This window comes from Halichoerus grypus, chromosome 1, assembly GCF_964656455.1.
Source record: "Halichoerus grypus chromosome 1, mHalGry1.hap1.1, whole genome shotgun sequence".
Lineage (NCBI taxonomy): Eukaryota > Metazoa > Chordata > Mammalia > Carnivora > Phocidae > Halichoerus > Halichoerus grypus.
The window spans coordinates 181,202,765-181,227,468 of record NC_135712.1 but is presented as its reverse complement, the minus strand read 5'-3'; the positions used below and the strand labels follow the sequence as shown (position 1 = coordinate 181,227,468).

Here is a 24,704-nt window from a genome sequence, read left to right as displayed (position 1 = left end):
AAGAAAAGAAAAATTCGTCAGACAACAAAAGAAATCAGGGCAAAGAGACAACAGAGGACTGAACAAACAGGAAGATTTGCATTTTAGATAATGGATCCACAGAATACATAGAAAATACAGTTGCGGAGACTTTCATTTCAAGGTTAAAAGAACTATAAGATATATAAAGTATTGTGTATTTAGTATGTTCATGGACAAGATGAGATAAAGTTAAAGGGAATTTAGTATTCTCTCACAAATTTCAAATAGTAAAGTACTAAAAAGTCATATTTTCTGTGGACTTCAGAGACTATATATAAATATGCACATATATTTAATAAGTCTTCATTTTTCATTGTTCCCCATGATCTCATGCCTTTACATTCAGCTAATATCAAGTACTGTTTTACAGCTGATCAATAAAATACAGTTTACATCAAATGACCAGAGTTGTCAATTTTTAAAAATCCCAGCCTCTCTTGCGAATTGCTAACTTCAAAGACATGCATTAAGATTATTAAGCAAGTAATGATTGATTTATCACATAACATTAAGAAATGTTTTCTTTGAAGCACAAATTAAAAGGTCATGGATGCCCAGATTTTTCTTCAGGTTGATAGTTAAAATGCAGACTAGATCATATTGCTGGCCGTGAAGGACACATGAAGGGGATTTGAAGTAACTCTCTTTTCCAGGCAAATATTTTAATGAAATGCGTAATATTCTGCAGTGGATTAATGAGGCTGTTCTCGATTTTCAAACAATGGGTAGACAATTAAGACCCAATCCTGGGAACAAATTGGTGTTGCTGTTATTTTGTGACGGTATTTAAAATGACCATTGCTGGAGCAACAGGGCATTATTTAACAGAACGGAAAATAAGCATTTACATCAAGCGATTCAGTGGAGATATTCAAGAGGGAAAAAAAAAAAAAAGTATGTGGCAGCTGCTGTTCCTAGAAATAAAGCTGACATTTTAGGATGAAAGCAATTTGACCAGCTGAAACCTAAACATGCTTTGTGCCATGTTCAGAAGTCACCCCAAATGCATGCCAACATGCTAAACACTCTCCATAAAGTCAGCGAGCTGTGCGATTTCTCACCCTGCTTTCAAACACTCAGAGAAGAGATGGGTACAGATCTTTGAAGAGGACGGACTTCAGAATGAACAGAATTAATTAGCCACATGAGAATAAGAAAAACCATACCTCAAGAGTGTGGGAAAAGTAATCTACATATGGAGGTTAACTGGGAAAAATTGATCTTCCAACTAGGCTCAAAGGCCAATCCAAGACTGCTCTCAACACCTGTGGTCCTAACTAATCAGGAACTATAGTGCTCAGCAAGCTTGCACCACAATACAAACAGGATAGTATAGTATCTCCTATTTTCCCAGTGCATTGTTACGGAAAATGAGGATGAAACTGCAGTGTCATTCCACAGGTGGCCAATGAGAATCAAGTGTTTTTCCTGCCCGAGAGTCACATAAAATCAGGGGGCTTTTCTTACATTTTTGTGAATTGTAATCGTACGCTTACTGCAATATCTTCCCTGAGGAACATTCTTTTTAATTCTACTCCTCAAAGCTCCGGGCTTTGCTTCCCAGATTGCAAAGTTATTTTGCTTGCTATTTTAGATAACTTCTATAATTTAGTCCTGCCCCTCCCCCGCCCCCCAAGAAGTCTATATGGCCAAATTGATGAGATGAAATGATAGGTTTAAAGAATAATTCATTATACTATCAAGATCTTGGCATGCCAATTGCTGAAAAGACTATTTTGAGCTGTCAGTTCTAAAACACATATTTTTTCATTGACTGACATGCCAAGCGCTTGATGGAATAATGAATTGTTCCCATTGACATCACCATCTCACACAACCCTTGGGCTCCGTGCAGCATTTTTCAGGGTGATGAATAACACTGCTGCTCTTTCCCTGGTGTGTAAAACTAGAAGGGTGAGGTCAGGTACAGGCACTTGCTGAAAAAGGGGGTGGGGGTAGGAATGGGGTGAAGGTCAGGGATCCCATAAAGGTCAGCCAAGACTGTGGTACATGTCATACTCTTCACAACTAAAAATACACACGAGTCCACATTTTGACATGATTGGAACAAAACACCACCTTCCAAGTATTCTGCTTTCTTGCTTGGGAAGGGTGGTTTTTTTTTCCCTGTGACTCGGAAGCTATTTGTGGCTACTGCCTTCAACTCAGAAACTCAACTCCTCTGACTCAGAGACAAGGAAGGCAAAAAGAATATGATTTCACTCAGATGTGGAATCTGGAAGACAGAACAAATGAATAAACAAACAAAAAGCAGAAACAGATCCATAAATACAGAGAACTCAGGGTTGCCAGGGGGGAAGAGAGGCGGGGATGGGCAAAATGGATGAAGCGGGGAGGGAAGTCCAGGCTTCCAGTTATGGAATGAGTAAGTCACGAGGATAAAGAGCACAGCACAGGGAATAGAGTTGGTGATGTTGTAGCAAGCCAGCAAGCCTAGTGGAACGTAGAGAGAAGTGGCATCACTCTGTTGTACCCCTGAAATTAATGTAACATTGTATGTCAACTACACTCCAGTAAAAAACTTAAAAAAAAAAAAAAAAGGTGGCTCCCAGATAAAAGGCACCGAGGCATTGTCCTTAGCATGGGTCGTATCCTTATTCCCAAGTTCACTCTGCTCCTAGGCTACCCTCGTCCACTCTTGCACCTCTAGGGTAGCGCAAATCTACCCAGCAAACCTGCCAGGGGCTATTCAACAAAATGCTGCGTGCTGACAAAAGGTCACCATGCACGGCAGCACTGATGCGTCAGGCGCCTTCCCACTCGCGTAAAGAACTCACTTCCCTGTATTTAAAAGGCGGGCTTGGACCTTCATTGAGACACATCTCTAGCTTCCGGTCCGCGGGTTCCTCTACCACGTGCCCCGAGCAATGAGCGTCAATAATAACACCTGCTTCAAGCACGTCCCTCCTCCTCCACTATTTATTTTATCCAAACTGCAGCCCCCTGAAAAAAAAAAAAAAACAAAGCAAAAAACAAACAAAAACCCCCAGCTTTGGTATCCCCCCCTCCTGGTAGTCATTTGCCTACTAATAATGGAAAACTCTGACTATACCAGGATTTCCTTAAGACTCACCCCATTCCTAAATACATTCATTAGCAAGTGAATGAACCCCCTGCCCGCGTTAGGACTAAGAACACTCGCAGTCTGTAAAAAGACTTTAGGATGAGGCCCTCCCATCAGAGCCACCATGGGGCTGCCTTACGTAACTGAACTGTGGGTTTACATATGCGCATATATTTGCAAAGTTCCACATACCGCTTGCCATTTAATCGCAGACTTCACGGAGGAAGCGCAGTTACGGAGTCCAAACTCCTCACTTCCCAGCTGGGCGCGCTGAGGCCAGGAGGGGGCAGGCGAGCACACGCGCCTTTCTGAGTGGGAGGCTGTCAGGTGACGCCCACAAACCCACTCAGCGGGAAGCCAAGTTCTAGTCCCGAAGCCCTGGCACGTCTGCGACGCCGGGGACGTCTTTTGCCATCTGGTCTCCCCCTGGCCTTCTCCCTGAGATCACCTCCCTGGATGGAGCATTCCAGGGTTGCAGACCTCAGGGCCCGGCTGTCCTGGGGCATTTCAGATGTGAGCGGCACAACCCAAGTGTTGCTCTGGGGCTCACGGTGCAAGACCTTGGCTTCCCGTGCGTCTGTGTCTTCTTCCTCCTCTTCACCTGCCTCCTCTTCCTTCTCCTCATCTCCCTCTCTTCTCCCTATTTGTGGAGGCCGCACCATGTGCCAGACACTGTGCTATCCTACATCTCCCTGGGGGTCACCTTCCCCCTTCATCTGGAGCATTTCCCTTGGTTATGGCACGTTCTTGCCCTTCAGGACACTAACCTCAGCATAACTTAAACACCCTCACCTGTGTCGCTCTCTGATTAAGAGCAGTCTCCCCTATTCCCTCACCCTTGCTTGCCCAGCATGTAGAATGACATCACAGTAACCTTGAGGTTGGTTCCCTCAGTAGCCCCCATTGACAGATGACAAAACGGAGGCTCCATGAGTGTGGGTGGCTTGCCTAGGTAGGTCACCCAGGCGGTCAGTGGCACACGGGGCACGCCCGTAACTTCCACTATTCAACCACACTGCCTCTCGTCACGGCTCTGCAAAGCCCCTCCAATTTCTCGGGCAACTTCATGTACCTGCACTTGCCAAATGTCCTTACCCTACAGAAGACCTTCCACGGATCTCAGGAAGTCTCAGTGGGTGAAGTAGATGTTATCCACAGGCTGCTATGGGTCCTCTTCCAAGACAAGGCCATGGCCACAGCCCAACCCTGAGTAAGTCCAAAACCTGCTAGAATGTCTTACCCCCACGGGCGAGCCCTTGGAACAGGATGCTGTTCGCTAGTAACCAACTAGTCAAGACCTTTGTGCAGGATTCCTGGCGGGCCATGGGTGCTATGTACTTCCACCTAGAAAGGGACTTTTAAATGCTAATAGTGAAAGGAGGAGGAGGAGGAAGAGGGGGAGGAGAACAGGAAGGAGAAGAAGAAAAAAGGCAAAAGTAGAACACATCATTCCCAGCTGTTGGTCTTTTTCACTAGTTTGAAAGCAAAGCTATGGAAGAATGGGCACCTTTTTCTGAGTATTACTTTTACTCCCTTGTCCTCCGGATTTATTGCTTGCATCCAGTAGCCGCCACCATAAAACTCTTCTTTTCAATAGACTGCTATTTGAATTGCAAAAGCAAAACTATCCAAGAACATACAATCTAGTAAAAAGTAAAACGATAGTATTACAAAGCGATTTCCAAAGGGCAATTTATTTGCATAGTGATACCCGACAGGCGGAACCAAGGGTCCATCTCCGCTCTGGCCTTTGGTTTGGTGACGGTGCTCTGAGACACTCCATCACCACATCGTGCTTTTAATTTTCCAGAAAAGCAGATGGGGTGACATCCTCGTAGACCAGAGGAGGAAAAACTCCTGGTCCCATTTTCACAGGGTGAACCATAAACACTTCTAAAAGCAACTTGTGTAAATTCTCTCCCTGAAGTGGCTGAGTATCCCCTGCACTTTTGAAAAATGATACGTAGACAAAGACATCTCTCTAGAGGATTTACATTTTCCATCAGCATAGAATGGCTCCTCCCGTGAGGCAGTGCTTTCTTGCTGTTCTCCCCATTTTCTACCTGCCCCAAGGTGGAAGGGTTGTGTGTGTGATGTGTGCTTGTTACCTTAGTTTTTCCTCTTTGTGCCTCCTCCTGCCTCCTTTCGAGCCGGCTTTCGGATGTTCATCCCGGCCTCTCCCTGTCTCTCCTGCATCTGTTCACGATGTGTCTGGTACTTCCCTCGTCTGACTCTGGTCCTTGCTTTATTTCCAGGCCCGTACCACGTTACCTGCTGGTTTGCCTCTGGCACCTGCAGCAGCCCCTTTTAGCTTCGTATCCTACTTGCTGATTCCTCACCCCATTGCCTCCTCTCACACTGGCCTGATTCCTCCGGAACATTGATTGAACACTCGGCCCAGCTTAGATTTCCACCCAAAGCAGCAGGCACTTCAACAGCATTGTGTCCTCACAATTTACTTCCCAGATTATTTCTGGATTGTTCCTTACCAACATTAGTCATGCAGATTGAATGACCTCAAGGTGAGAGGCAACACTATGTCAGGGTAGCTGGACTGCGTTAAACTTGGAGTAGGAAGACCTGGGTCTAAGTCCTTCAACTTCTGTTAGCTTCCATCTCCGGGGTGTAGTGTAGGGAGAACCATACCTGGAGGGCGGGAGTGGCTGCATCCGATAGGTTCTTTCAGACCTTCAGGAATTGACCATCCAATTCATGACCTGAATGGACAAGCGGCCTCGTGGGTGACTGGAAAGTGGCTCATAATTGAACTTGATTCAAGAGAGGCACCGGTAGCTCAGATCTGGTGTCTTGGCAGCAGGGATGCTGGGGCATTCTCTTTGCATCTCGCATCCAAGTGTCCCCTCGGAATGGCTGGGTTATTTATTTACCCTTTGTCTTGCAGTCTTCTGACTGGATAGACTTTGGCTCAACGATTGATCCCTGCCTGGTCCAATCAACTGTGACCAGGTAGCACCACTGATTTAACTCACATACAAGGTGCAACTGACCAAAGCAACTTCATTCCAAAAGCACCGCCAGGTACCCTTTCTCCAGAAGGGGGCTGTGGCCATAGCAAATGCTTACAGGTACCTGGAGAGGGATTCTTGCAATGCTGATTCTCACGCTCCTTGAGAAAAAGATCCAGTGGTCAAATAAATTTGAAACAGTGAATATTATATCTTCCTGTTTAAAGATTCACAATGCACATTAACGTATCAAAGGTTTGGAGTAGCCCTGCAATAAATAATTCCAGTTAATGTGGCTTGTGGCAACATTTCCCAAGAAAACCATTTTTTATGCAACATCTTAGCGATACCCACTGCAAGAGACTTGGACGAGGGCTGACTTAGATCTCATGAACTGCATAGTGCCAGCAGCTTTGTCACTGTCTCCTAAGCCAGCAGCCCCCAACTCCTGTGCATCGGAACCACCTGGGGACATTTGACTACATAGAGTCAGTCAACTGTAGCCCCAGAGACTCTGATTTACTAGGTCTGGGGAGAGGCTTGGAGGTCAGAATGCAAATGCTCCCCAGATACTAGAGTTCTACATAATCATAGTTCTGCATGTCATAGCATAACAATCGCATTTAATGGACATATCCTATGGTGCCAGGGACAAAACCAGTGTGCCTGCATTTTTAAAATTTCATCCTTAAACCCACTTGGCCTAATAGGTATTACCGCCCATTTGTAAGTAAGAAAATTGAAGCTCCATGCGGCTAGGCAACATGATCACGCGGCTTATGGGTTGCAAGGCTGAGAAGTCAGGGTCTCCTGACATCTGTGTCTCAGCCCTTTGGTCTATACAACTTGCCTCTTCCAGGAACTCACCTTTCTTGGTCTGCTAATGGGTACCTGTTACTGGCGGGCAGTCAACAGACCATGGTGGAATGAACAAATGCCATGAAGGACCTCCAAGGTCCCTCTTGGCAAAGCACCCCTAAATTCTGCAACTCAAAGTTACGAAGAATGAAGGATACTCAACAGTTTGAGAATCGCCGTTCTGTCACACCCACATCAAGACTCGATGGTCGACACTCTCTTGTTTATGCTGAGAGCACTGCTTCATTAACGTCCCACTAGCTTCCACGTGTAGCCTTCAAAGAACGCCTCTGCTTACGGTCTGGTTCTGCTCAAACGAAACCATAACTGCAATTGCTTATGTGCTAACCCATAAAGCCTAGACAGGAAAGAAATTAGCCCCTGAAAAGAATTGAAGAGCTAAGGTGCCATCCTAGATCGTAAAATAGAGCTCAAGTCCCAAGTAAGTTCCTGTGCACATCACTGAGAATGCATTCTGCTAACAGCTTCTGTCACTAGACATCTTCTTCCAGGGGCCAAATGCTTTTTGCATAGGATCAGGAGTTATCACATGGGATTCAGGTATTGGCTGCAATTAAGAAATTCTACACTTAAATGTGAAACTGTCCGTGAAAATTTTCCCACTTTCCCTCAAATCAGGAAGCTAGGTCTGAACTCCTGGAGTTCAGGTGTCCCAAACCTACAAAGAGATGAAGACACGGGGCCTCAGGCCACAGAGAGGCCATTTGGAAGGGCTTGACTGCCACCTCGTGGTGAAAGTGTGCATTACCGTCCAAAGCAAGGGCCCAGGTAACTTACGCACTGCTCTAAGCCACTTCTTTTATGACAAGAAAGCTTATGACATCTTTTGACATGCCCCAATAAGCTAAAAGAGAAGAAAGGCATTAAAGTGTTTGGCAATAGTCCTTGGTTGGGAATAGGTTATTTTAAACCTAAGGCCATCATACCTGAGCTGATTTGCTTTAAATGCGCCTAGTTTTGAAAAAGCACGTATTTTTCAAATTCTCTCCATTGACAGTGTTTCAAAGAAAACTATTTTGTAACCGCAAGAAAGGGCCTAACTCCAGGCATGTTTTCTCTATTCTCTATTTCCCCAACTAATTTTTCTCTTCCTCTTCCTTCCTTCTTCCCTTCTTCCTCCCTCCCTCCCCATCCCTCCCCCTCTACATTACCTGTAAACTTTCTTGTTTAAATTCCTTCACAAAGAAAGGCCTATATCCAATCTATCTGTTACTTCCTAGCTGTGTAGCTTTGAGTAAGTTGCTTAACCTCTCCACTCTCTGTTTAAACATCTAAAGAATGGTTTTTACATTTTTAAAAGCTTGAGGAGGGACCAACAAACAAGAAGATGAGACAGAGATCACATAGGGTCCACACAGCCCTTCTACAATAGGAAGTACACAACATACACATCTCCATCCCAGAGTCTGCTTCCCAGAGAACACAACCTAAGGGATCCCTCTGCAATCTGTTCCCAACACAACAGTTAGAGTTATCCTGTTCAAAGTAAGTCAGATTATTACTTCTTTCCGCAATTCAACAACTCCCATTTTATGAGAAACAAAAGACAAAGAGTCTTGCCATCCGCACCCCAGTCCCAGAACCTGTCATCCCTTACTCCTCTGTCCCTCGATCGCTCCAGCTGCACTGGCTTCCTTGCTTTTCCTCAAATGTGCCAGGCATGCTCCTGCCTCAGGGCCTTTGCATGTACTGTTTTGTCTTCTTGGAATGCTCTTTGCCCAGTTATCTGCCACTGCTTCCTGGGTTACCTACTCCAAATCTTGACTCAAATGTTACCTCATTGAAAACTTCCCTCAACCTCTGCTTAGGTGTACCCGACTCCACCTCACCCCAGGAATCCACCTGCATCCCTTGCTCCTGTTTTAGCTTTCTCTCTAGCATGTATCAGCATCTGGCACACAGTGTATTTTCCTTATTTACATTGTTTCGTGTCTGTCTCCTCCACCAGAACCCAAACTCCATGAGGGCAAGGACGTTTTTCTGTTCTTTTCACCGCTGTATTCCCAGAACCTAAAATAGCTGGTACACAGTAGTTACTCAATATTTATTGAGTAAAATAGCTGGTACACAGCAGTTACTCAATATTTATTGAACAAGCAAGCGAGTAACATGATGCTTCAAGACTATGGATATGGAACTAGAACTGTGATCTTTAGGGAAGTCCCTTAAACAGCATCTGATTTTTTTTTCATGTGAAAAATGAGAACAATACTTCTTATGTCATTTTTTGTAAAAGTTACACACTATACCATGTGTGAAAGTGTCATATAATAAACTGCTAAATAAACATAATGCATAATTTTTCCAGAAAATGAATTCTTCATCAGTGAGCTACTTAATTTTTCTAATCTAAAGCTACTAGACTGCCAAAGAGTAAGTGTATAACCGTCAGACACAGAAAACCTTGAAAATTGTTCTGGTATTTAAATAAAATATAAAAAGATTTATTCCAAAGTCATACCCAAAATGTACAAACAATGAAATGCATCTCTTTTCAAGACTTAATAAAAAAAAAGCCCTCTTTACATTTAAATTTTATAACCATTTAAAGATCTTTTGCTCCCATATAAAACGTCTGATAAAAGTTAATTCCATAAAGTGTCAAATGTACTCATTTATATAAAAAGCATTCTTTCTATAAATGCAAAATATTCAAATACAATAGTTGTATTATGCAACTGTCCTCAGTTTCTGGAATTCTTGCTAGGCTATAGAATCGCATTTCTACATACTTCTTATACGACTATAGACGCTGACACTTTTTTCGGATGTTCATACCTCTCTGATCAAGTGCAATGCTGCTTCTACGTTGCTTTTCAAGTGAAATCTTTTCCCAGTGGTGACTCACTATTCTACACAAAGAGCAGCCACACCACTCATTGCAAAATTCATAGGTTCTAATTCTTTTTACACAATTTAACACGCGAATCAAAGCTATGCTGCATTACTTTCTTTACAGAGATTTTAATAAATATCCCTAAACTCTAGAAGACTGTTCATAATCCTTGAAAGCAGGGGTCAGCCACCTTGTTCCATAAAGGTCCAAAAAACAAATATTTTAGGTTTCTCAGGTTACTTTCTGTTACATACTCTTTTTTTTTTTTACAATGCTAAAATGTTTTTTTAAAAAATTCTCAGCTCTGCTAATCCTCTACTTGAAAAAATAGAAGTCGTTCATCTCTAAATTAGATTTCTCAAGTGTTAACAAAATGTAAACTTCACATTTTGCAGTAAATGAAATCCATGGTTTCTGACCCCTGAATTGAAAGTTCATCAACAGTGAGAAATGAATCCCAAAGAGTGGGTCTGCATTTCAGATATTCTTTTTAATCAATGGTACTTTCTCATGGCTTCTTTTTCATTTTGAAATGGATAATTCGCATGTGTCTTTATTTTTTATTTATTTATTTTTGGTCTTCATTTTTGATAGGGAAAAACGCTCTTCACGTAGCTACTGTGAAGCCCGCGAACTCAAAGGGGAATACATCCATGCTAGAAGAGGTAGATGCACACACACAGGGGTATGCCGTCACAGGTCCGTGCACACTGGAAGCGACCCTTTGATACATAAAGTCAACATAAATGCTCTCCAGGGCTAAGAAGGAATTAGTAGAAACCAGCTAGAAGGTATCCAAAGACGTCCTAAGGGATGTTCTAATTTGTTTTTATCATATGTAGTTTATGTTTGGGGAAAACATGATTTGCATATGCAATCTGTTAATATAAATTAATGTAGCAGCATGGTTTATACAAATTACTGGTGCATATAACCTGGAGTTCACTTAGCAGATACAGCAGAGAATTCTGTGGGAGTTTGTCTGGACTCTGAGAGGGTAAAACAGACCTGTTTATAAACACTGATCTCTAACATGGAGTAGGCTACCTATAGCTTGGTACTGAGAATCACACCACTGTGTGTGTGTGTGTGTGTGTGTGTGTGTGTGTTCTATGTTTTCCTTTCCTACCACAAACAGTGTTATGAACAGATTTTGGCAAATAAAAAAGTTTCTGTGAATTTACTCAAATATAACACAAACAAGTTAGAAGCCTCTAGAACTATAATCCCGTGTTATTCTACAAAAACATTTACAAATTCTAAAGCCAAGAAAGGTGAAAACTTTGGTAAACCTAAGAAGCTCAAATGTACTAGTGAGCCTAGTACAGCCTTATTTTTGAACTATAAAGAGTAAAGTTTTCAGTGCAAAAACAGTATCTTGATAAATAGCTATGACACAAAAATCCCAGGAAACAGTTAAAGACTCTAAAACACTTAAGTACTATCCTGAAGGCAGGTTTTGGTATAGAAAAGGTAATTTGGGGCTAGGAAATAACAAGGTGTTTTACTGACTTAACTGTGAGTCTGGGTGGTGGAATGTTTAAACAAACAGATTTTGCAAACAGATTCAGCACATTTATAGCTCATCACGTTTTTTCTTAAATGGCCACTTTGGGTGTTGTAATACATGGTCTGCAGCCTGAAGGACAAGGTACATGAATTCTTCTACATCGAAAGAATAGTTGGTAAATTTCGGATGTTCCCCCAGAGTTGGGTGGTGGCCCTACAAAACCAAACCAAAACATAAATCTGTAAGTCACTGAGGATATGGTTTTCTGAACAGGAATAAAATCATTTTACTTTGGCCAAGGCAACTGTCCCAATAAAACTCTACTTATAAAAACAGTGGGGGGCCAGATTTGGCCTACTTGTCTATAGTTTGCTGATCCCTCCTATATATAATTTAATACATCTTCCTAGGCCCAAAGTTCCCAAAGTTGTCTTCTCAACATTCAGATACAGAGTGATTTATTTCCCTTTTCCCCCAACTTGCAAATATAAAATACAACTCAATGTTCCAGAGAAGAACAGTTTATCTTTGAAGTTTAATGATAGTTTTTCATATTAATTAGATACTTTAAACCAATGAAAAAGCAAAATGAGGTGAAAAGAAAAAAAAAAACACAAAACAAGGTGAGTTTCATCACTGAACTTTACCTTATCCTGAGGAAAGACTTTGTTCTGCCTTCGCCAGGTGACGTAGTGGATGCCTCTCAGCCTGGCCAGGTCTAAGTAACAGCGCTCATCTTCACAGTTGTACCTGAGGATGCAAGGGCACCCACACATGAGACCTGTGTCCAGGCATTTTGCCAATCAACATTTCTCTGGGAAATAACGCACCTCCCAAATATATTCCTGCAAAAGGTTGTGTAACTAGTATACAAGATCGATGGAGATTATTTTTTAAATATCCTCATAACTAAGCTACCTCAACTTTAAAAAAACCAAACAGGATCAAGGTTTGGAAGGAACTGAAGTTTATCAATAGGGCCGACTGCCTGTGAACTTGATATTATCTCCTAATACCCAGTCTACACACATGGAAGCAGACTTAGGGGAGGTACCACATCCAAGGGCACACAGCTAGGGAAGCAAAAACTGAGCCCAGTCTGCTGAGCTCCAAGGCCCAAGGGTTATCAATTACACCTCTTTCCTTCCCTCCCTCCCTTCCTTCTTTACCTCCCTCCCTCTGGAGGAAATGAAGCACTGAGATAGAATCCATAATTATCTGGCTATTTCTCTAATGTATATGTATTTCAAATATTTTTGCAGAATGTGGGAAGTTCACAACTTTTTTTCTAAATAGTCTCCCATTTAAAACCTGAGTGAAATCTAGGTGCTTAGACACAAAGAGAGAAATGAGGTTAACAGTAACCACTGTTGGCGTGTCCAGAATGAAAGATGAGGCATGGTGTCCAGGGCAGAATTACCAAGAGCGAGAGGGCCATGTCTCCATAACCACCCACCCTGGTTAGAGGAGTGCCCTGGAAAGATCATTTTCACCTTGAAGCCTCAGTTTCCCTGTGGATGGAATCAGTGAGCACAAGGCAGAGTGCCTGGCCTGTGTTTCGGAGCCGTGCTCTTCATGAGACATACAGGTTCTTGAACTCTCTTGTTTTTATTGTGGTAGAAAACACATAAAATTTACCATCTTGTCCACTTTTAAGTGTACAGTTCAGTAGTGTTAAGAGTATTCGCGTTGTGCAACCAATCTCCAGAAAGTCCCCAATCTTGCAAAACTGAAACTCTGTTCCATGCAACAAGAACTCTTCATTTCCCCCCCACACCCCCCACGGACCCCTGGCAACCCCCATTCTATGCTCCATCTCTGTGAACCAGACTACTCTGCATACCTCACATAAGTGAAATCACACAGTGTATGTCCTTTCATGAGTAGCTTATTCTACTTAACATAATATCCTCAGGGTTCATCCATGTTGTAGCCTGTGACAGGATCCCCCTCTTTTTTAAGGCTGACTAATGCAGAGGTATGCAGATAGACCCACATTTCACATTCTGTTTATCCGTTCATCTGCTGATGGACATTTGGATGGCTTCCACATTGGCTATTGGGAACAGTGCTGCCGTGAACAGAGGTATGCAACATACAGGTTGCCTTTTACCATAACAATGATACAGAGGGCAGGGAGATGATCACAGCCTGAGAGGCACATAGGAACGAGCGTCGAGGACGGAAGTCACAGACGCACATCTCCCACATCATCATGAGATGGAGGGAGAAAGCGGAATTTGCTTGCTAAGTGAATGGTGGCTGCAGACTTCACATTTTTAACTTGAGGTTTGTTTTCTTTCTAGAAGCCTATATGATGTGACTTTCCTGTAAGGAGTAAATATTAGGCCTTTTGAAGCTCTGAATGACAGTCTCGGCATGCATAAAAAGCATTATTCGTGGCCTCAATGTAAAGCTGTCTCAAAGCACTTACAGTTCAAATACAGCAGCCCAGTCTGGAAGGAAAAGTAAATGGGTAAGACCAGCTCCATGCATTCCAATAAATATGTCCGTGTTATGAGTGATCCTCAGCTGATCCAAAAACCCAAGTTCCCTGCGAGCATATAGAACAACAAAAGACAGATGGGGAGAAGACAGAAACTGTTAAGATGACTTAGCTCAGGACTCACGGTAACAATATTCATACAAGTGTCTTTCCCAATTTAAATCACATTCCACTATGGCTTTTTGTCAATTTCAAGCCTACTCCAGGAATTAATAACTTAATAATTTAATAATTTAACATTGTTTTCTAAGTAAGCTCACTTTTTTAAAAAAGTGCAAATATTTGCAAATAAATGCATTTTTTTAAGATTTCCTTTTTTTTCAAATTTCATTTTTTTTAAGATTTCATTTTCTTTTTAAGACTTCGTTTCCAATCTCTACACAATGTGGGGTTTGAACTCACGACCCTGAGATCAACAGTTGCAAGCTCTACCCAGCCAGGTGCCCCTAAATGCGTTTATTTTAGAAGGAAACTTTTAGCACTGTCTTAAATGAAAAACCGGTAACACAGGTCAAACAAAACTGTAAAAACAGATATAATCAAAGGAAAAAGATTCAAATCTAGGTAGATCCCAGAGCAAGGCAAAGCTCTGAGCCCGAGGCCCGCTCTTTCTTTATGAATCAGGGAAATCAGCAGGCTACTAAAGAGATGTTATGATATACAGCATCAAACTGAAAACTACTTCCTTAAGATAATAAAAGAATTTTTTTTATAAAATAAATACTCCTTGTGTGACTGGAGTTTATTCAATGCCATCTGGGTACACCTAAAATCAGCTCAGATACCACCAAGGCATTGTCCTGACTTTGCAACAAACTAATCCACAATTTTATGCGCATTAAGATCATAAAAGTGTGCTCCGAATTCAAGACCCTAAAAAACATGCAAACTCTGAACACAAAGTCAACGCCAAAAATGTCCACTGAAATGAGGCTGGCAAGAAACACTGGACTAAGTATAATCCTCTGAATACACGTAATGGAATTAGATCACCCAGTCCCGCTTACCCAAAGGAAAAAAAAAATGACCAAGATTACTTGGGATTTAAGAAGAGAATAAGAATTCTCAGCTTCTCCTCTTTATTTTTTAAGATTCTATTTATTTATTTGAGAGAGAGAGAGAATGAGTGAGCATTGGGGGGGGGGTGCAGAGGAAGAGGGACAAGCAGACTCCATGCTGAGCACAGAGCCCGACACGGGGCTCGATCTCACCACCCTGAGATCATGACCTGAGCTGAAATCAGGAGTCGAACACCTAACCGACTGAGCCACCCAGGTGCCCCCCAGCTCCTCCTCTTTAAAGAGCTTCCTCTTGAAGTACAACAGAAACCCCACACGCCACACAGGGAAAGGAAGACGGGGGCACCCTGTGTGTGTCTCACAAGAGGTACACATGCCTTGGTTTCTCCAGGAATGCCAACTGATGCCAGGGGAAGGATGAGGACGTGCCCAGATGGACAGAACCCTGGAGTCTGAGGATAAGGAGGCAAAGCTCCATCTACTGTTTTGTAATGCTTCCCTCGGACTGGCAAGGTCTGAATTTATTGTTACTCTTCCTTCATCTGAAAAAACCTACGTATCCTACAAGCCAGTCAACGCCTGAGCGTCCGAGGTGCCCTCCCCAGTTCTGTCAGCCTGACCTCGGGCCCTTTTCTTCCTCTGTGTCTTCCTGTGGTGAAGGCACCACTGCACAGTGTAATTTGTAAGACAGGAATAGTTCTGCCAACCTCCTAAGACTGTAGGAAGAGTGAGATGACATAAAGCATAAGAGTAAGTCACAACAAATGGTAGCTGTTCTTACGACTGCTATTTATTTGTATTCCGGGTCTGTGGTCCTCAAGACCAAAGCCATGCCATCCTCCATAACTGGACTCCTACTTCAAAGCCTGTGACCGGCTGGCAGGTACACGATAAAGATTGATGATATAAATGAATGGATGTATGAAGACTAAGGTGCGGAACTCCCCTGTTTACTGCTAAGTTGTTGTTTTTTGTTTGTTTATTTTTTAAGTAGGCTCCACACCCAGCGTGGGGCTCGAACGCACAACCCTGAGATCTGGAGTCACGTGGTCTGCGGACTGAGCCAGCCAGACGCCCTTCTTACTGTTAAGTTCTAACCTATCAATAACAGAGACCCATATGCTGGAATATGGGTACTTTTTCTTTTTTAACGTAGAAACTGTTCATAGGGTTAAATTTGGAAAACAAGACAATGACTGCAGGTGGGCAAGGGAGGAGAGAAAAGCCTTCACCTTTCCTTCTGAGCTTTTCTCTACACTGCTTGGTTTTTTCAACCAGGACCAGGCGCTGTTGTTTTTACATCCACAGGGCTTACCTAGACAGTAAATGTTAAGCATATTCTGTCCTTCTAAGCCTTTTGCTTGTGCTGGAGTTTTAAAAGAAATGCAAATACTTTGTAATATTTTTAGAAACCTCGTATTACTCTGTGACCCTCAAATTATTCCCATAGAACTAATTTTAGGCCAGGAGTTGAGACCCAGCAGCTAACAGGACAAATTAGGCCAGGAACATTTTAACATTTTTTTTTAAAATTCAGAATTAGTTGCCAACTTTTTTTTTTTTAAGATTTATTTATTTTTGAGAGAGAGAGAGAGAGACAGCGTGAGTGTGGGGGAGGGACAGAGGAAGAGGGGGGAGAGAGAATCCCAGGCAGACTCTCTGTGGAGTATGGAGCCTGATGGGAGACTCTATCTCAGGACCCTGAGATCACGACGGGAGCTGAAATGAAGAGTCGGACGCTTAACTGACTACGCCATCCAGGCGCCCCTATTTTTTTTTTTTTTTTGCCCACTTCTAAAAATTCAGAAATTTCAAATGAAAATGTGGACTCGAAAAAAGAACTCTGGATTCACCACTTCGCTTGAACAATGAGATGGTGTCGAAACATCAGACCGCACACAGCCGAAGAGCAACTGCCCCTGTCCGCCCAGGGTCCTCACCTGCTCACTTCACTCACGGAGGGGTCTGCCTGTCCCTTCCTGGTCTATCAGTGTCAACGGCTACCATTCGAAAAACCCTTTTGATTTTCCATTAACTCATCCAAGCAAAAGATGACAGCGTCTGTCCAAGAGCGGGATATTACTTACTTATATTTGTAATCGACAATCTGAACCTCAAGTGTAGATACCGTTTTCAATGCGTTTACCAGCTAGGGGGAAAAAAAAAAACATTTAGAATGTCTTTTCCTTCCTTCTCTTCTGTTTTATTTTCCTTTGAGTCCTAAAATTTCTTATTTTCATACATAATATTTTTCAGGTATTACCTATCATCCAGATCTACTGTTTTAACCTTTAACTGAGTTCAAATGTGGATTCCACCCCTCGGTCACATTACCTCCCTAAAATCCCACCACCTGGGCTGTCATAAAGGCTGAAAGCAGCAAATTCATGGGAGTGAAGTGCTCGGCACAGAGCCCACTACCTGTTAACTGCTATTGTTACTACTTGCTAGTTAATCCCTCAATTTTTCAACATAGGTTTGCTGGGCACCTACCTTGTTCCGGGCTTTATGTTAAGAGTTTTCTCCCTGTGCCTTATCTCATTTCAGACAAACTACTTGTGCTTTTGGCCTTATCCTCTGAAAACATTAAATTTTTGGCAGAAAAAAATGTTCTCAATATTTCTACACAGAAAAACAATTATTCTTCTAGCAAACAGAAAGTAACAAAGCACAATTAACCTAGTATCAGAAATACAGCCATGGTTCTCTGTGTCCCTCACAATTAGCCGTCTTAACCCAACACTGTGGGTCACTGCTATTCAGAAATTTTTGCCCTTGTATCCTGTGGCCTGTGGCGTGCACTATACAACAAAAATGGTAACAAAAGTATCACTTCAACTGTGCTGGCAATGCTCAGTGCTTTAGGTGCTCGTCACTTAATCCTCATACAAGTCTCATACCAAGTAAATATTATTACGCCTATTTTTTTTTAAAGATTTTAAGTAATCTCTACACCCAATATGGGGCTTGAACCCACAACCCCAAGATCAAGAGTAACATGCTCCTCTGACTGAGCCAGCCTCAGGCACCCCCATATGCCTTTTTTTAACAGTTTATTTATTTATTTGAGAGAGGGAGAAAGCCACATGTGTGAGCGAACGGAGGGGTAGAGGGGGGAGGGTGGGGGAGAGAATCTCAAGCGGACTCTGAGCTGAGAGCGGGGAGCCCTACTCAGGGCTCGATCTCATGACCCTGAAATCATGACCTGAGCTGAAACTAAGTCACTTAACCGACTGAATCACCCAGGCACCTCCCCCCCACCCCATATGCCTGTTTTAAAATGATACAATGGAGGCTTAGAGATGTTTAAGGAACTTTCCCAGGATCTTGCAGTTAGCAAAGGGCAGAGCTAAAATTAAATCTAGGTCCTCTGACCCCAGAATCTGTGTTTTTAGGCAGTGCCCTGGTAAAAGCAACAGGCAAGGACTTACATCCACTTCCCTCCCCCGTTACACACATACACAGTTATAGAATGGAAGTTTCTCTCTCTAGACAGCCCCTGAACTCCCCTGAATATACTGCTTATGTCAGGGAGTTGAAGGAGTGAGGATAGGTTAGAATTCCGTTTTCCAGGAGCGAATTAATCCCCGTGCATGAGCCCTGGTCTTGTAATGAGATGGGTCCACATAAAAAGAATCTCGTTTCAGAGGGTGCTCAAGCAAACAGGCTTTTTTTTTTTTACAATTTCTAGTCACACCGTGGAGGTGGCCACAGTCCTCTGACATGATTATCCAGTCCCGAGGTTGGGCAGGATTGCAGGAACTGTCATTTAATGAGAGCATCTGGGTTTTTTTTTTTTCCTTAAAAATTGTATTTATTCATTTGAGAGAGAGAGCACACAAGCAGGGGCAGGGGCAGACGGAGAGGGAGAAGCAGACTCCCCGCTGAGCAAGGAGCCCGACTCGGGACTCGATCCCAGGACCCTGAGATCAGGACCTGAGCCGAAAGCAGCCACTTAACCAACTGAGCCACGCAGGCAGCCCTTTTCCTTGAGACTCCGGAGGGCCAACAGTCTTTTGCTTTTTCTCTGTCCCCTACCAAGGGCTGAAGGAAGGGATCCATTCTATTGTTCAGAGGCACCACCTCCCTCCCCTACATCAGACTGAGAAGGAACCAGTCAGCTCTTAACTCCTCCTGGTTGTTTTTCTTTCCCACCCCAGTTTATTTTTTGTCTCTCCTCTAGCCCCTACCTCTGAAGCCATTTTATGAACTGTCAAGTGCCACCTGAGCCTCCAGTAAAAACAAAAACAGGCATCTATCTATCTATCTACCTATTCATGAATCAAGGTAGAGTCAAAGGTGCTTTCTTCGCTGCTTGGTAGCTGCCTTTTCAAGTGATGCCGATCACCGGGAGAAAAGCAGCCGGTGGGTGCTCTTTGGCTTAGAGTTCAGATCCGAACTGCCAAATCTCACCCATGGGCCACATCGTTTGCACGATCAGTGGGACCAGATGTGAACACGTCACTGGCTATATCGCGGCACCCCCTGGCGCTACCCCTTTGTGCTGGACCGCTTGCCAGGGTTTGAGGCTGCTCCTTGGCCAGCCTTCCCGGCGGACTGGGAGCCAAGGTGGGTCAGCCTCCTCACATTTATTTGTGTTGGAGCAGCAGAGTTCTCTGGTTAAGAAGAAGGCTCAGACCCTGACGACCGCGGCTTACCCCCCATTATTCTGCTCCCTGGCTGGGTGACCTTAAGCATGTTTTGTAACCTCTAAGCCTCTGTGTTCTTGTGAGGCTTCCCATCCATCTACCCCAGCCCTGCATCACTTGATACATTTTTATTCCCAGGTCTTTAACACACACACACACACACACACACACACACACACACTGCTCATTTCTTCCACCCACGGCTTCCAATCACTGTCTCATTACACCATATGTTCATGTCCTCCATAATCCATATGGATCTCAAGACACTAATTACATAATTTTGATCCGCCCGTTAGGCATCCAAATTAATCTGTGTAAAACATTTTACCCATCCAAACCTGCCTCCAGTCCCCTCCTACTGAGCTTCTCCCATCTCAATTCCACTGGCCTGCTCAAGCTAAAAGCCCGGGAGTTCACCTCTGATTCTCAGTGCCTTTCCTGGGCTGACCTCACGTGTACCTGCATATACCGACAGGAAGTCTCCTAGACTCGCTCTCCGAGACTGATCTTGAATCCATTTCCTTTATCATCTCTGCTGTCATCACCTTCATCCAAACTCTTACCGGGGCCACAGTGACGGCTCTGCATGAATCCCTCTGCTCCTACTCTTGCAGCCAGAGTGGTTTACAAATAAATAAATAAGCCAGTTCATGTCTCTGCCTGTGTATTCGTTTTCGACGAGCTGCTACGACCAATTACCACAGAGTCCACACCTCACAAGAACACAACTGACCCTCCCACTGTTCTGCAGGACAGTAGTCCAACAGTGAGACAGACAGCTGTCCACAGGGCTGTGCTCCTTCTGGGGGCTCGAGGGGAGAATCCGTGTCAAGCTTCTAGAAGCCATCGCATTCCTTGGCTCGGGGCCCTTCCTCCATCTTCAAACCCAGGAACGTGGCATCTCTCTGGCCCTGCTTCTATCCTCATGTCTCCTTCCTGGATTCTGTCTTCCTCTTCCACTTTCCAGGAGGTGCTCAACAGAAATCCGGTCAGTGAGAAGAATCCAGCTAAGCAAAGAGCTTTCCAGGCAGAGGCAAAAGCTCTCTGGTGGAGACAGCTTAAGGCCCTTTGGTGATTCCATCGGGCCCTCCTGGATCATCCAGGTTGATCTCTCCATTTTCAGGCCAGCTGATGAGCAACCTTAATTTCACCTGCAAGCTTAGCATCCCTTTGCCACATAACCTAACCTAGTCATGGGTTCCAGGGATTAGGACGTGGACATCTTTTGGTGGTGGCCCATGATTCTGCCTACCACACCCTGCTGCAAACTTCACAGAGGCGTCCCTCCCACTGGAATAAAACCTGCCCATCTCCTCACCCAGGCCCATGAGGCTGATAAGATAGGGGACCTCCTCACACCCTGCCTGACTTCTCTGACCTCTTGTGGGGTCATCCTCACCTCTCCCACTGTGCCAGTTACGCTGGTGACCCCTTCATTCCTGGAGCACCTAAAGCTCTGAACACCACAGGCCATTTGCTTCTGCCTGGGAGGCTCTCTCCCCGGCTGGTTTCTTACTGATAAGGTGTCTGCCAACAGCACCTCTTTAAACACCTCACCTGACTGCGTCCCCCTTCCTCCTGCATCTCCTCCCCCAACACATCACCTTGTTTTACTTCCTTTGTAGCACTGCCCACTACCTGAAATCACCTTACTTAGGGACTTGTTTACTAATTTCTTGTCTGTCCCACCTTGAGAGCATAAGCTCCATGAGGACAGGGACCTTACCTGTCTTGTCCTCTCCGGTAGCTCCAGGGCCTAGAATATGGCCCAGGACACAGCACGTGCCCAACACATTTCTGTGCAATCGATCATACTACTGTGAGAACATCTTCCAGCCATGCTGTTGTAGGCAGGTCCCTTACAGGGTGATCTTATTTAAGTACAATGTACGAGTTGATGCTATCGAAATGAATCAGAGAACCTAAGAGGTGAATAGTTTCTAAGACACACAGTCATGAAAAGAACGGAGACTCTTCCAACTTAGGTGGTGGATGCCACCGTATCACAATGCTCCATCAACCACCTCTCAAGAGATACTCTTGCATTTCTGCTGCTCGTTTGTCCAGAGGCAGAATGTTTGGCAATCTATGGCAGTAAAGGCAGGAATCAGAATTTCTGCCTCTGTTTCCCCTCTGAGTTGGGGCAGATGCATGTTTCCCATGAGGCAAAGCTGGTTTGGGCAACGGGTGGTTTGCTGACTCCCACGAGAAGTCCAATAAATGAACCAGGCATAGCCACCAAACTTTTCTAAAAGCTAATAATTTCAAATCAAAGCATTTAATGCAATGTGAAAAAAATTAAGCGCATCAGTCACAGGAAGTTAAATTCAATACGATGATATTAAAAATGCCTACCAAACACTAACCTCATTTTGGTTTAGTATTTTCCGGTACTCTGTACTCCGTGCAAGGATGGTGACTCGGATTTTTCCGTCCTGTAATCAAAAGGAAAAGGCAAAATCATGCTCTATATGCCTGCACATATGAGTGAATGCTAGAACCTAAAATGTGATTTTCACAAAGAGATGAAACTCAATCAGGATACATTTAGGGGACGATTATGGTTTTAGCCTGATTCCTTCAGAGTTCTCGCAGGAAACAAAAATGCATCCACTTTAGCCACAGAAGACAACACCTGTTTATTACACTTCTGTTTGGTTAGCTGCATGGAATTTTTGGCAGGGGTTTGTGGATTAGGTGGGGATTTGGGGGGAGAACCAGGTGACATGGGGAAAGACAGGGAAAAGGAAAAGGAGAAAAAAAGCACATACTTCCACTGTCCCTTAGCTCATCTGTCACAGGTTGGTGACATCTGATTTTGGATCACTTCAGGTGAGCAAGTATTAACTGAGAAAACACTGCCTTCTGATTCTTTTTCTGCAAAGGTGGCATTGATTTTTCTTTCGGGTGAAAAGTCAGGCCCACGTCAGAACTCACAGGGTACTCCTTACCTTGGGTCCCTCCTGTGTGATGTTCAGTCTGTGAAGCACATGCTGGGAAAATGCCCTGAATAATCCCGTGTTTTGGCAGCCAGATATCTAACATGGAAACAATAGTTCATGTTACAGTGAATAATTGTGTATTACTCTTGAAGATGTTCTCAAGTTACACATAAATGTTATCTTAAAACCTATCAAGAATAGCGATGCCTGGAGAGCTCAGTTGGTTAAGCGGCCAACTCTTGATTTCAGGTCAGGTCATGATCTCACAGTCCGGGGATCAAGCCCTGAGTCCAGCTCCACGTTCAACGGGAGTCTGCTTGAGAATTCTCTTTCCCTCTCCCTTTGCTCCTCCCCTCCCCCCGCACAGGTGTGCCTCTCTCTCTCTCAAATAAATAAATAAATCTTAAAAAAAAACCTATGAAGAATAAATGTATAAATATGAATATGAATAACAGATATGCTTACCAAAGGGGTATTATAGAACAGCCCGTATCGCATCCGGGGGAGTAAGGAAAAAACAGCTTCTTTAAAACATACCTAAGAATGAAGGTATTATACAAGGTAAGAGAAAACAATTTGTACCACATCAAAATAGTACTTATAATCACAGAAAATAAATTTTAATTAATCTTTTTGCACTGAAATATTTTGAATAGCAAACTATTTCACTCAAGGGAAATTCATAATTTTGGAGAATCTAAAGGAAAAATTTTCTTAACACTACATGGTTAATAATTAAGAATGATTCAAAGTTATAAAAAAAAGAAACTACAAAGTCAGAAATCAATGGCAATAGCTAATAGAAACTCATATTAAATATTTATTTGATGAGTGAGTCATCTGCAATGACTGTTATTTACAGACATTTCAGGAAAGTTTCCAGTACCCTTTTGGAATCATAAGTTTTCAAATGTATAACATCATAATCAGTAAAGGCTTTCCAGGTGTCAGAGAACAGGTCACCATATCCATAGGAGCTCTGAAAGTGGAAACAAAAGAGGTTAGGGCAACAAAAGTCTACAACGTGGCTTTTCAAAAGTGCAACAAAATATTTGAATCAGCTTGTCAATGTTAAGAACTAATGATTCTAAACAAGCTCATAAAATTCATGGAAGAAAAATGGATTTTCAGCTTAGGCCTGAGCAAGGACCTAGTATGATATAATGTCATCAGAAATAATCACCCACAATTATAATCTTAGTCTGTTAAACACATTGTTTTTCTACCCTATCCCTTTTTAGATTCATATCTCTGAATGATAGCTGGTGTGGGTTTTTTTCTCTGTGAATCTTCTATCTAAATCTCACACATACAGGGGCGCCTGGGTGGCTCAGTTGGCTGAACGCCTGCCTTCAGTTCAGGTCATGATCCCAGAGGCCTGCATTGGGCTCCCTGCTCAGCCCCTCCCCCACTTATGCTCCGTCTCTCAAATGAATAAATAAAATCTTAAAAAAAAATCACACACATACAACATATACAGACGCCATCATTTGTACACACTTGGATATTCTCAGCAAGCAAAAATTATCAGGGTAAATGGAATACACTTTTGAAAAGAAATTTTGAAAAGAAAATGCCTTGAAAGTCCTAACACTACAATATGATGAACATTATCCTATGAAATGATCTCCCCATTGACTAAAAAGTAACATGTGATAACATCCCATTAACATTAATAATAATTATTATTATTATAGCATCTTGCATATTTCCTATATCGCTAGCATTTGAAATGAACACCCCACAAACTTAATGAGCTAGGTGATATCATTATCCCCATTTTACAGATGAGGAAACCGAGATACAAATTTAAGTAATTTGCATAAACAGTAGTGCTGGTGTGTTTGCAGGGCTGAGATTAAATCCAGTCTGTTTGCTTCCAGACTCCAAGCTCTTAATCTACGTACGGCAGTTTGCCTCACAGTGGGAAGTAGTTCTTTCTAGTACATTTACTGGATGCATTTCATTTTTGAAAAGTAGAAATTAATTACGTGCTCCATCAGCTAAAGGAAGGAGATCAATTTATTTAAAAATGGAATAACTTAGATTGAAAAATTCAGCCAAAAGAAATAAGAGCTATGTATTGTAGGATGACATTCAAGGTCTACAGCAGGTTTTACATTATGTTCATGTCTTTTTATCATTATAGCATTCTTTTTTCAGATTTTGAAATTTTTATGTTGCACATATTAGAGTTATTTCAAAGTTAGTGAGAACTGTCAGATGTAGTGATAAGAAAAAAAATTTCCCCTTCGATGTTTCTCCTGTGCCATTCTAATTAATAAAGG

At 43.0% G+C, this 24,704-nt stretch overlaps 1 protein-coding gene and 1 long non-coding RNA gene across 9 annotated transcripts in view; both read right to left on the bottom strand.

Moving 5' to 3' along the window:
- Positions 1-4,784: 4,784 nt before the first annotated feature.
- On the bottom strand, positions 4,785-7,295 carry LOC118529768 (uncharacterized). The gene is made up of 2 exons (XR_004914296.2): positions 7,094-7,295; positions 4,785-6,340 (listed from the first exon to the last, which is right to left on the bottom strand). It is a non-coding gene; the product is annotated as an uncharacterized LOC118529768 (long non-coding RNA).
- Positions 7,296-11,340: 4,045 nt separating this feature from the next.
- EOGT (EGF domain specific O-linked N-acetylglucosamine transferase) overlaps positions 11,341-24,704 on the bottom strand; it is a 33,458-nt gene continuing 20,094 nt past the window's right edge. For all 8 annotated transcript variants that reach the window (XM_036082714.2, XM_078076127.1, XM_036082716.2 and 5 more), the window contains 8 exons: positions 23,303-23,395; positions 22,882-22,953; positions 22,426-22,512; positions 21,841-21,909; positions 16,910-16,971; positions 13,732-13,851; positions 11,945-12,047; positions 11,341-11,510 (listed from right to left, as the gene is read on the bottom strand). In XM_036082714.2, coding sequence (XP_035938607.2) covers positions 11,364-11,510; positions 11,945-12,047; positions 13,732-13,851; positions 16,910-16,971; positions 21,841-21,909; positions 22,426-22,512; positions 22,882-22,953; positions 23,303-23,395 — 753 coding nt within the window. In that variant the 3' untranslated portion in view covers positions 11,341-11,363. The remainder of the gene's footprint in view (positions 11,511-11,944; positions 12,048-13,731; positions 13,852-16,909; positions 16,972-21,840; positions 21,910-22,425; positions 22,513-22,881; positions 22,954-23,302; positions 23,396-24,704) is intronic.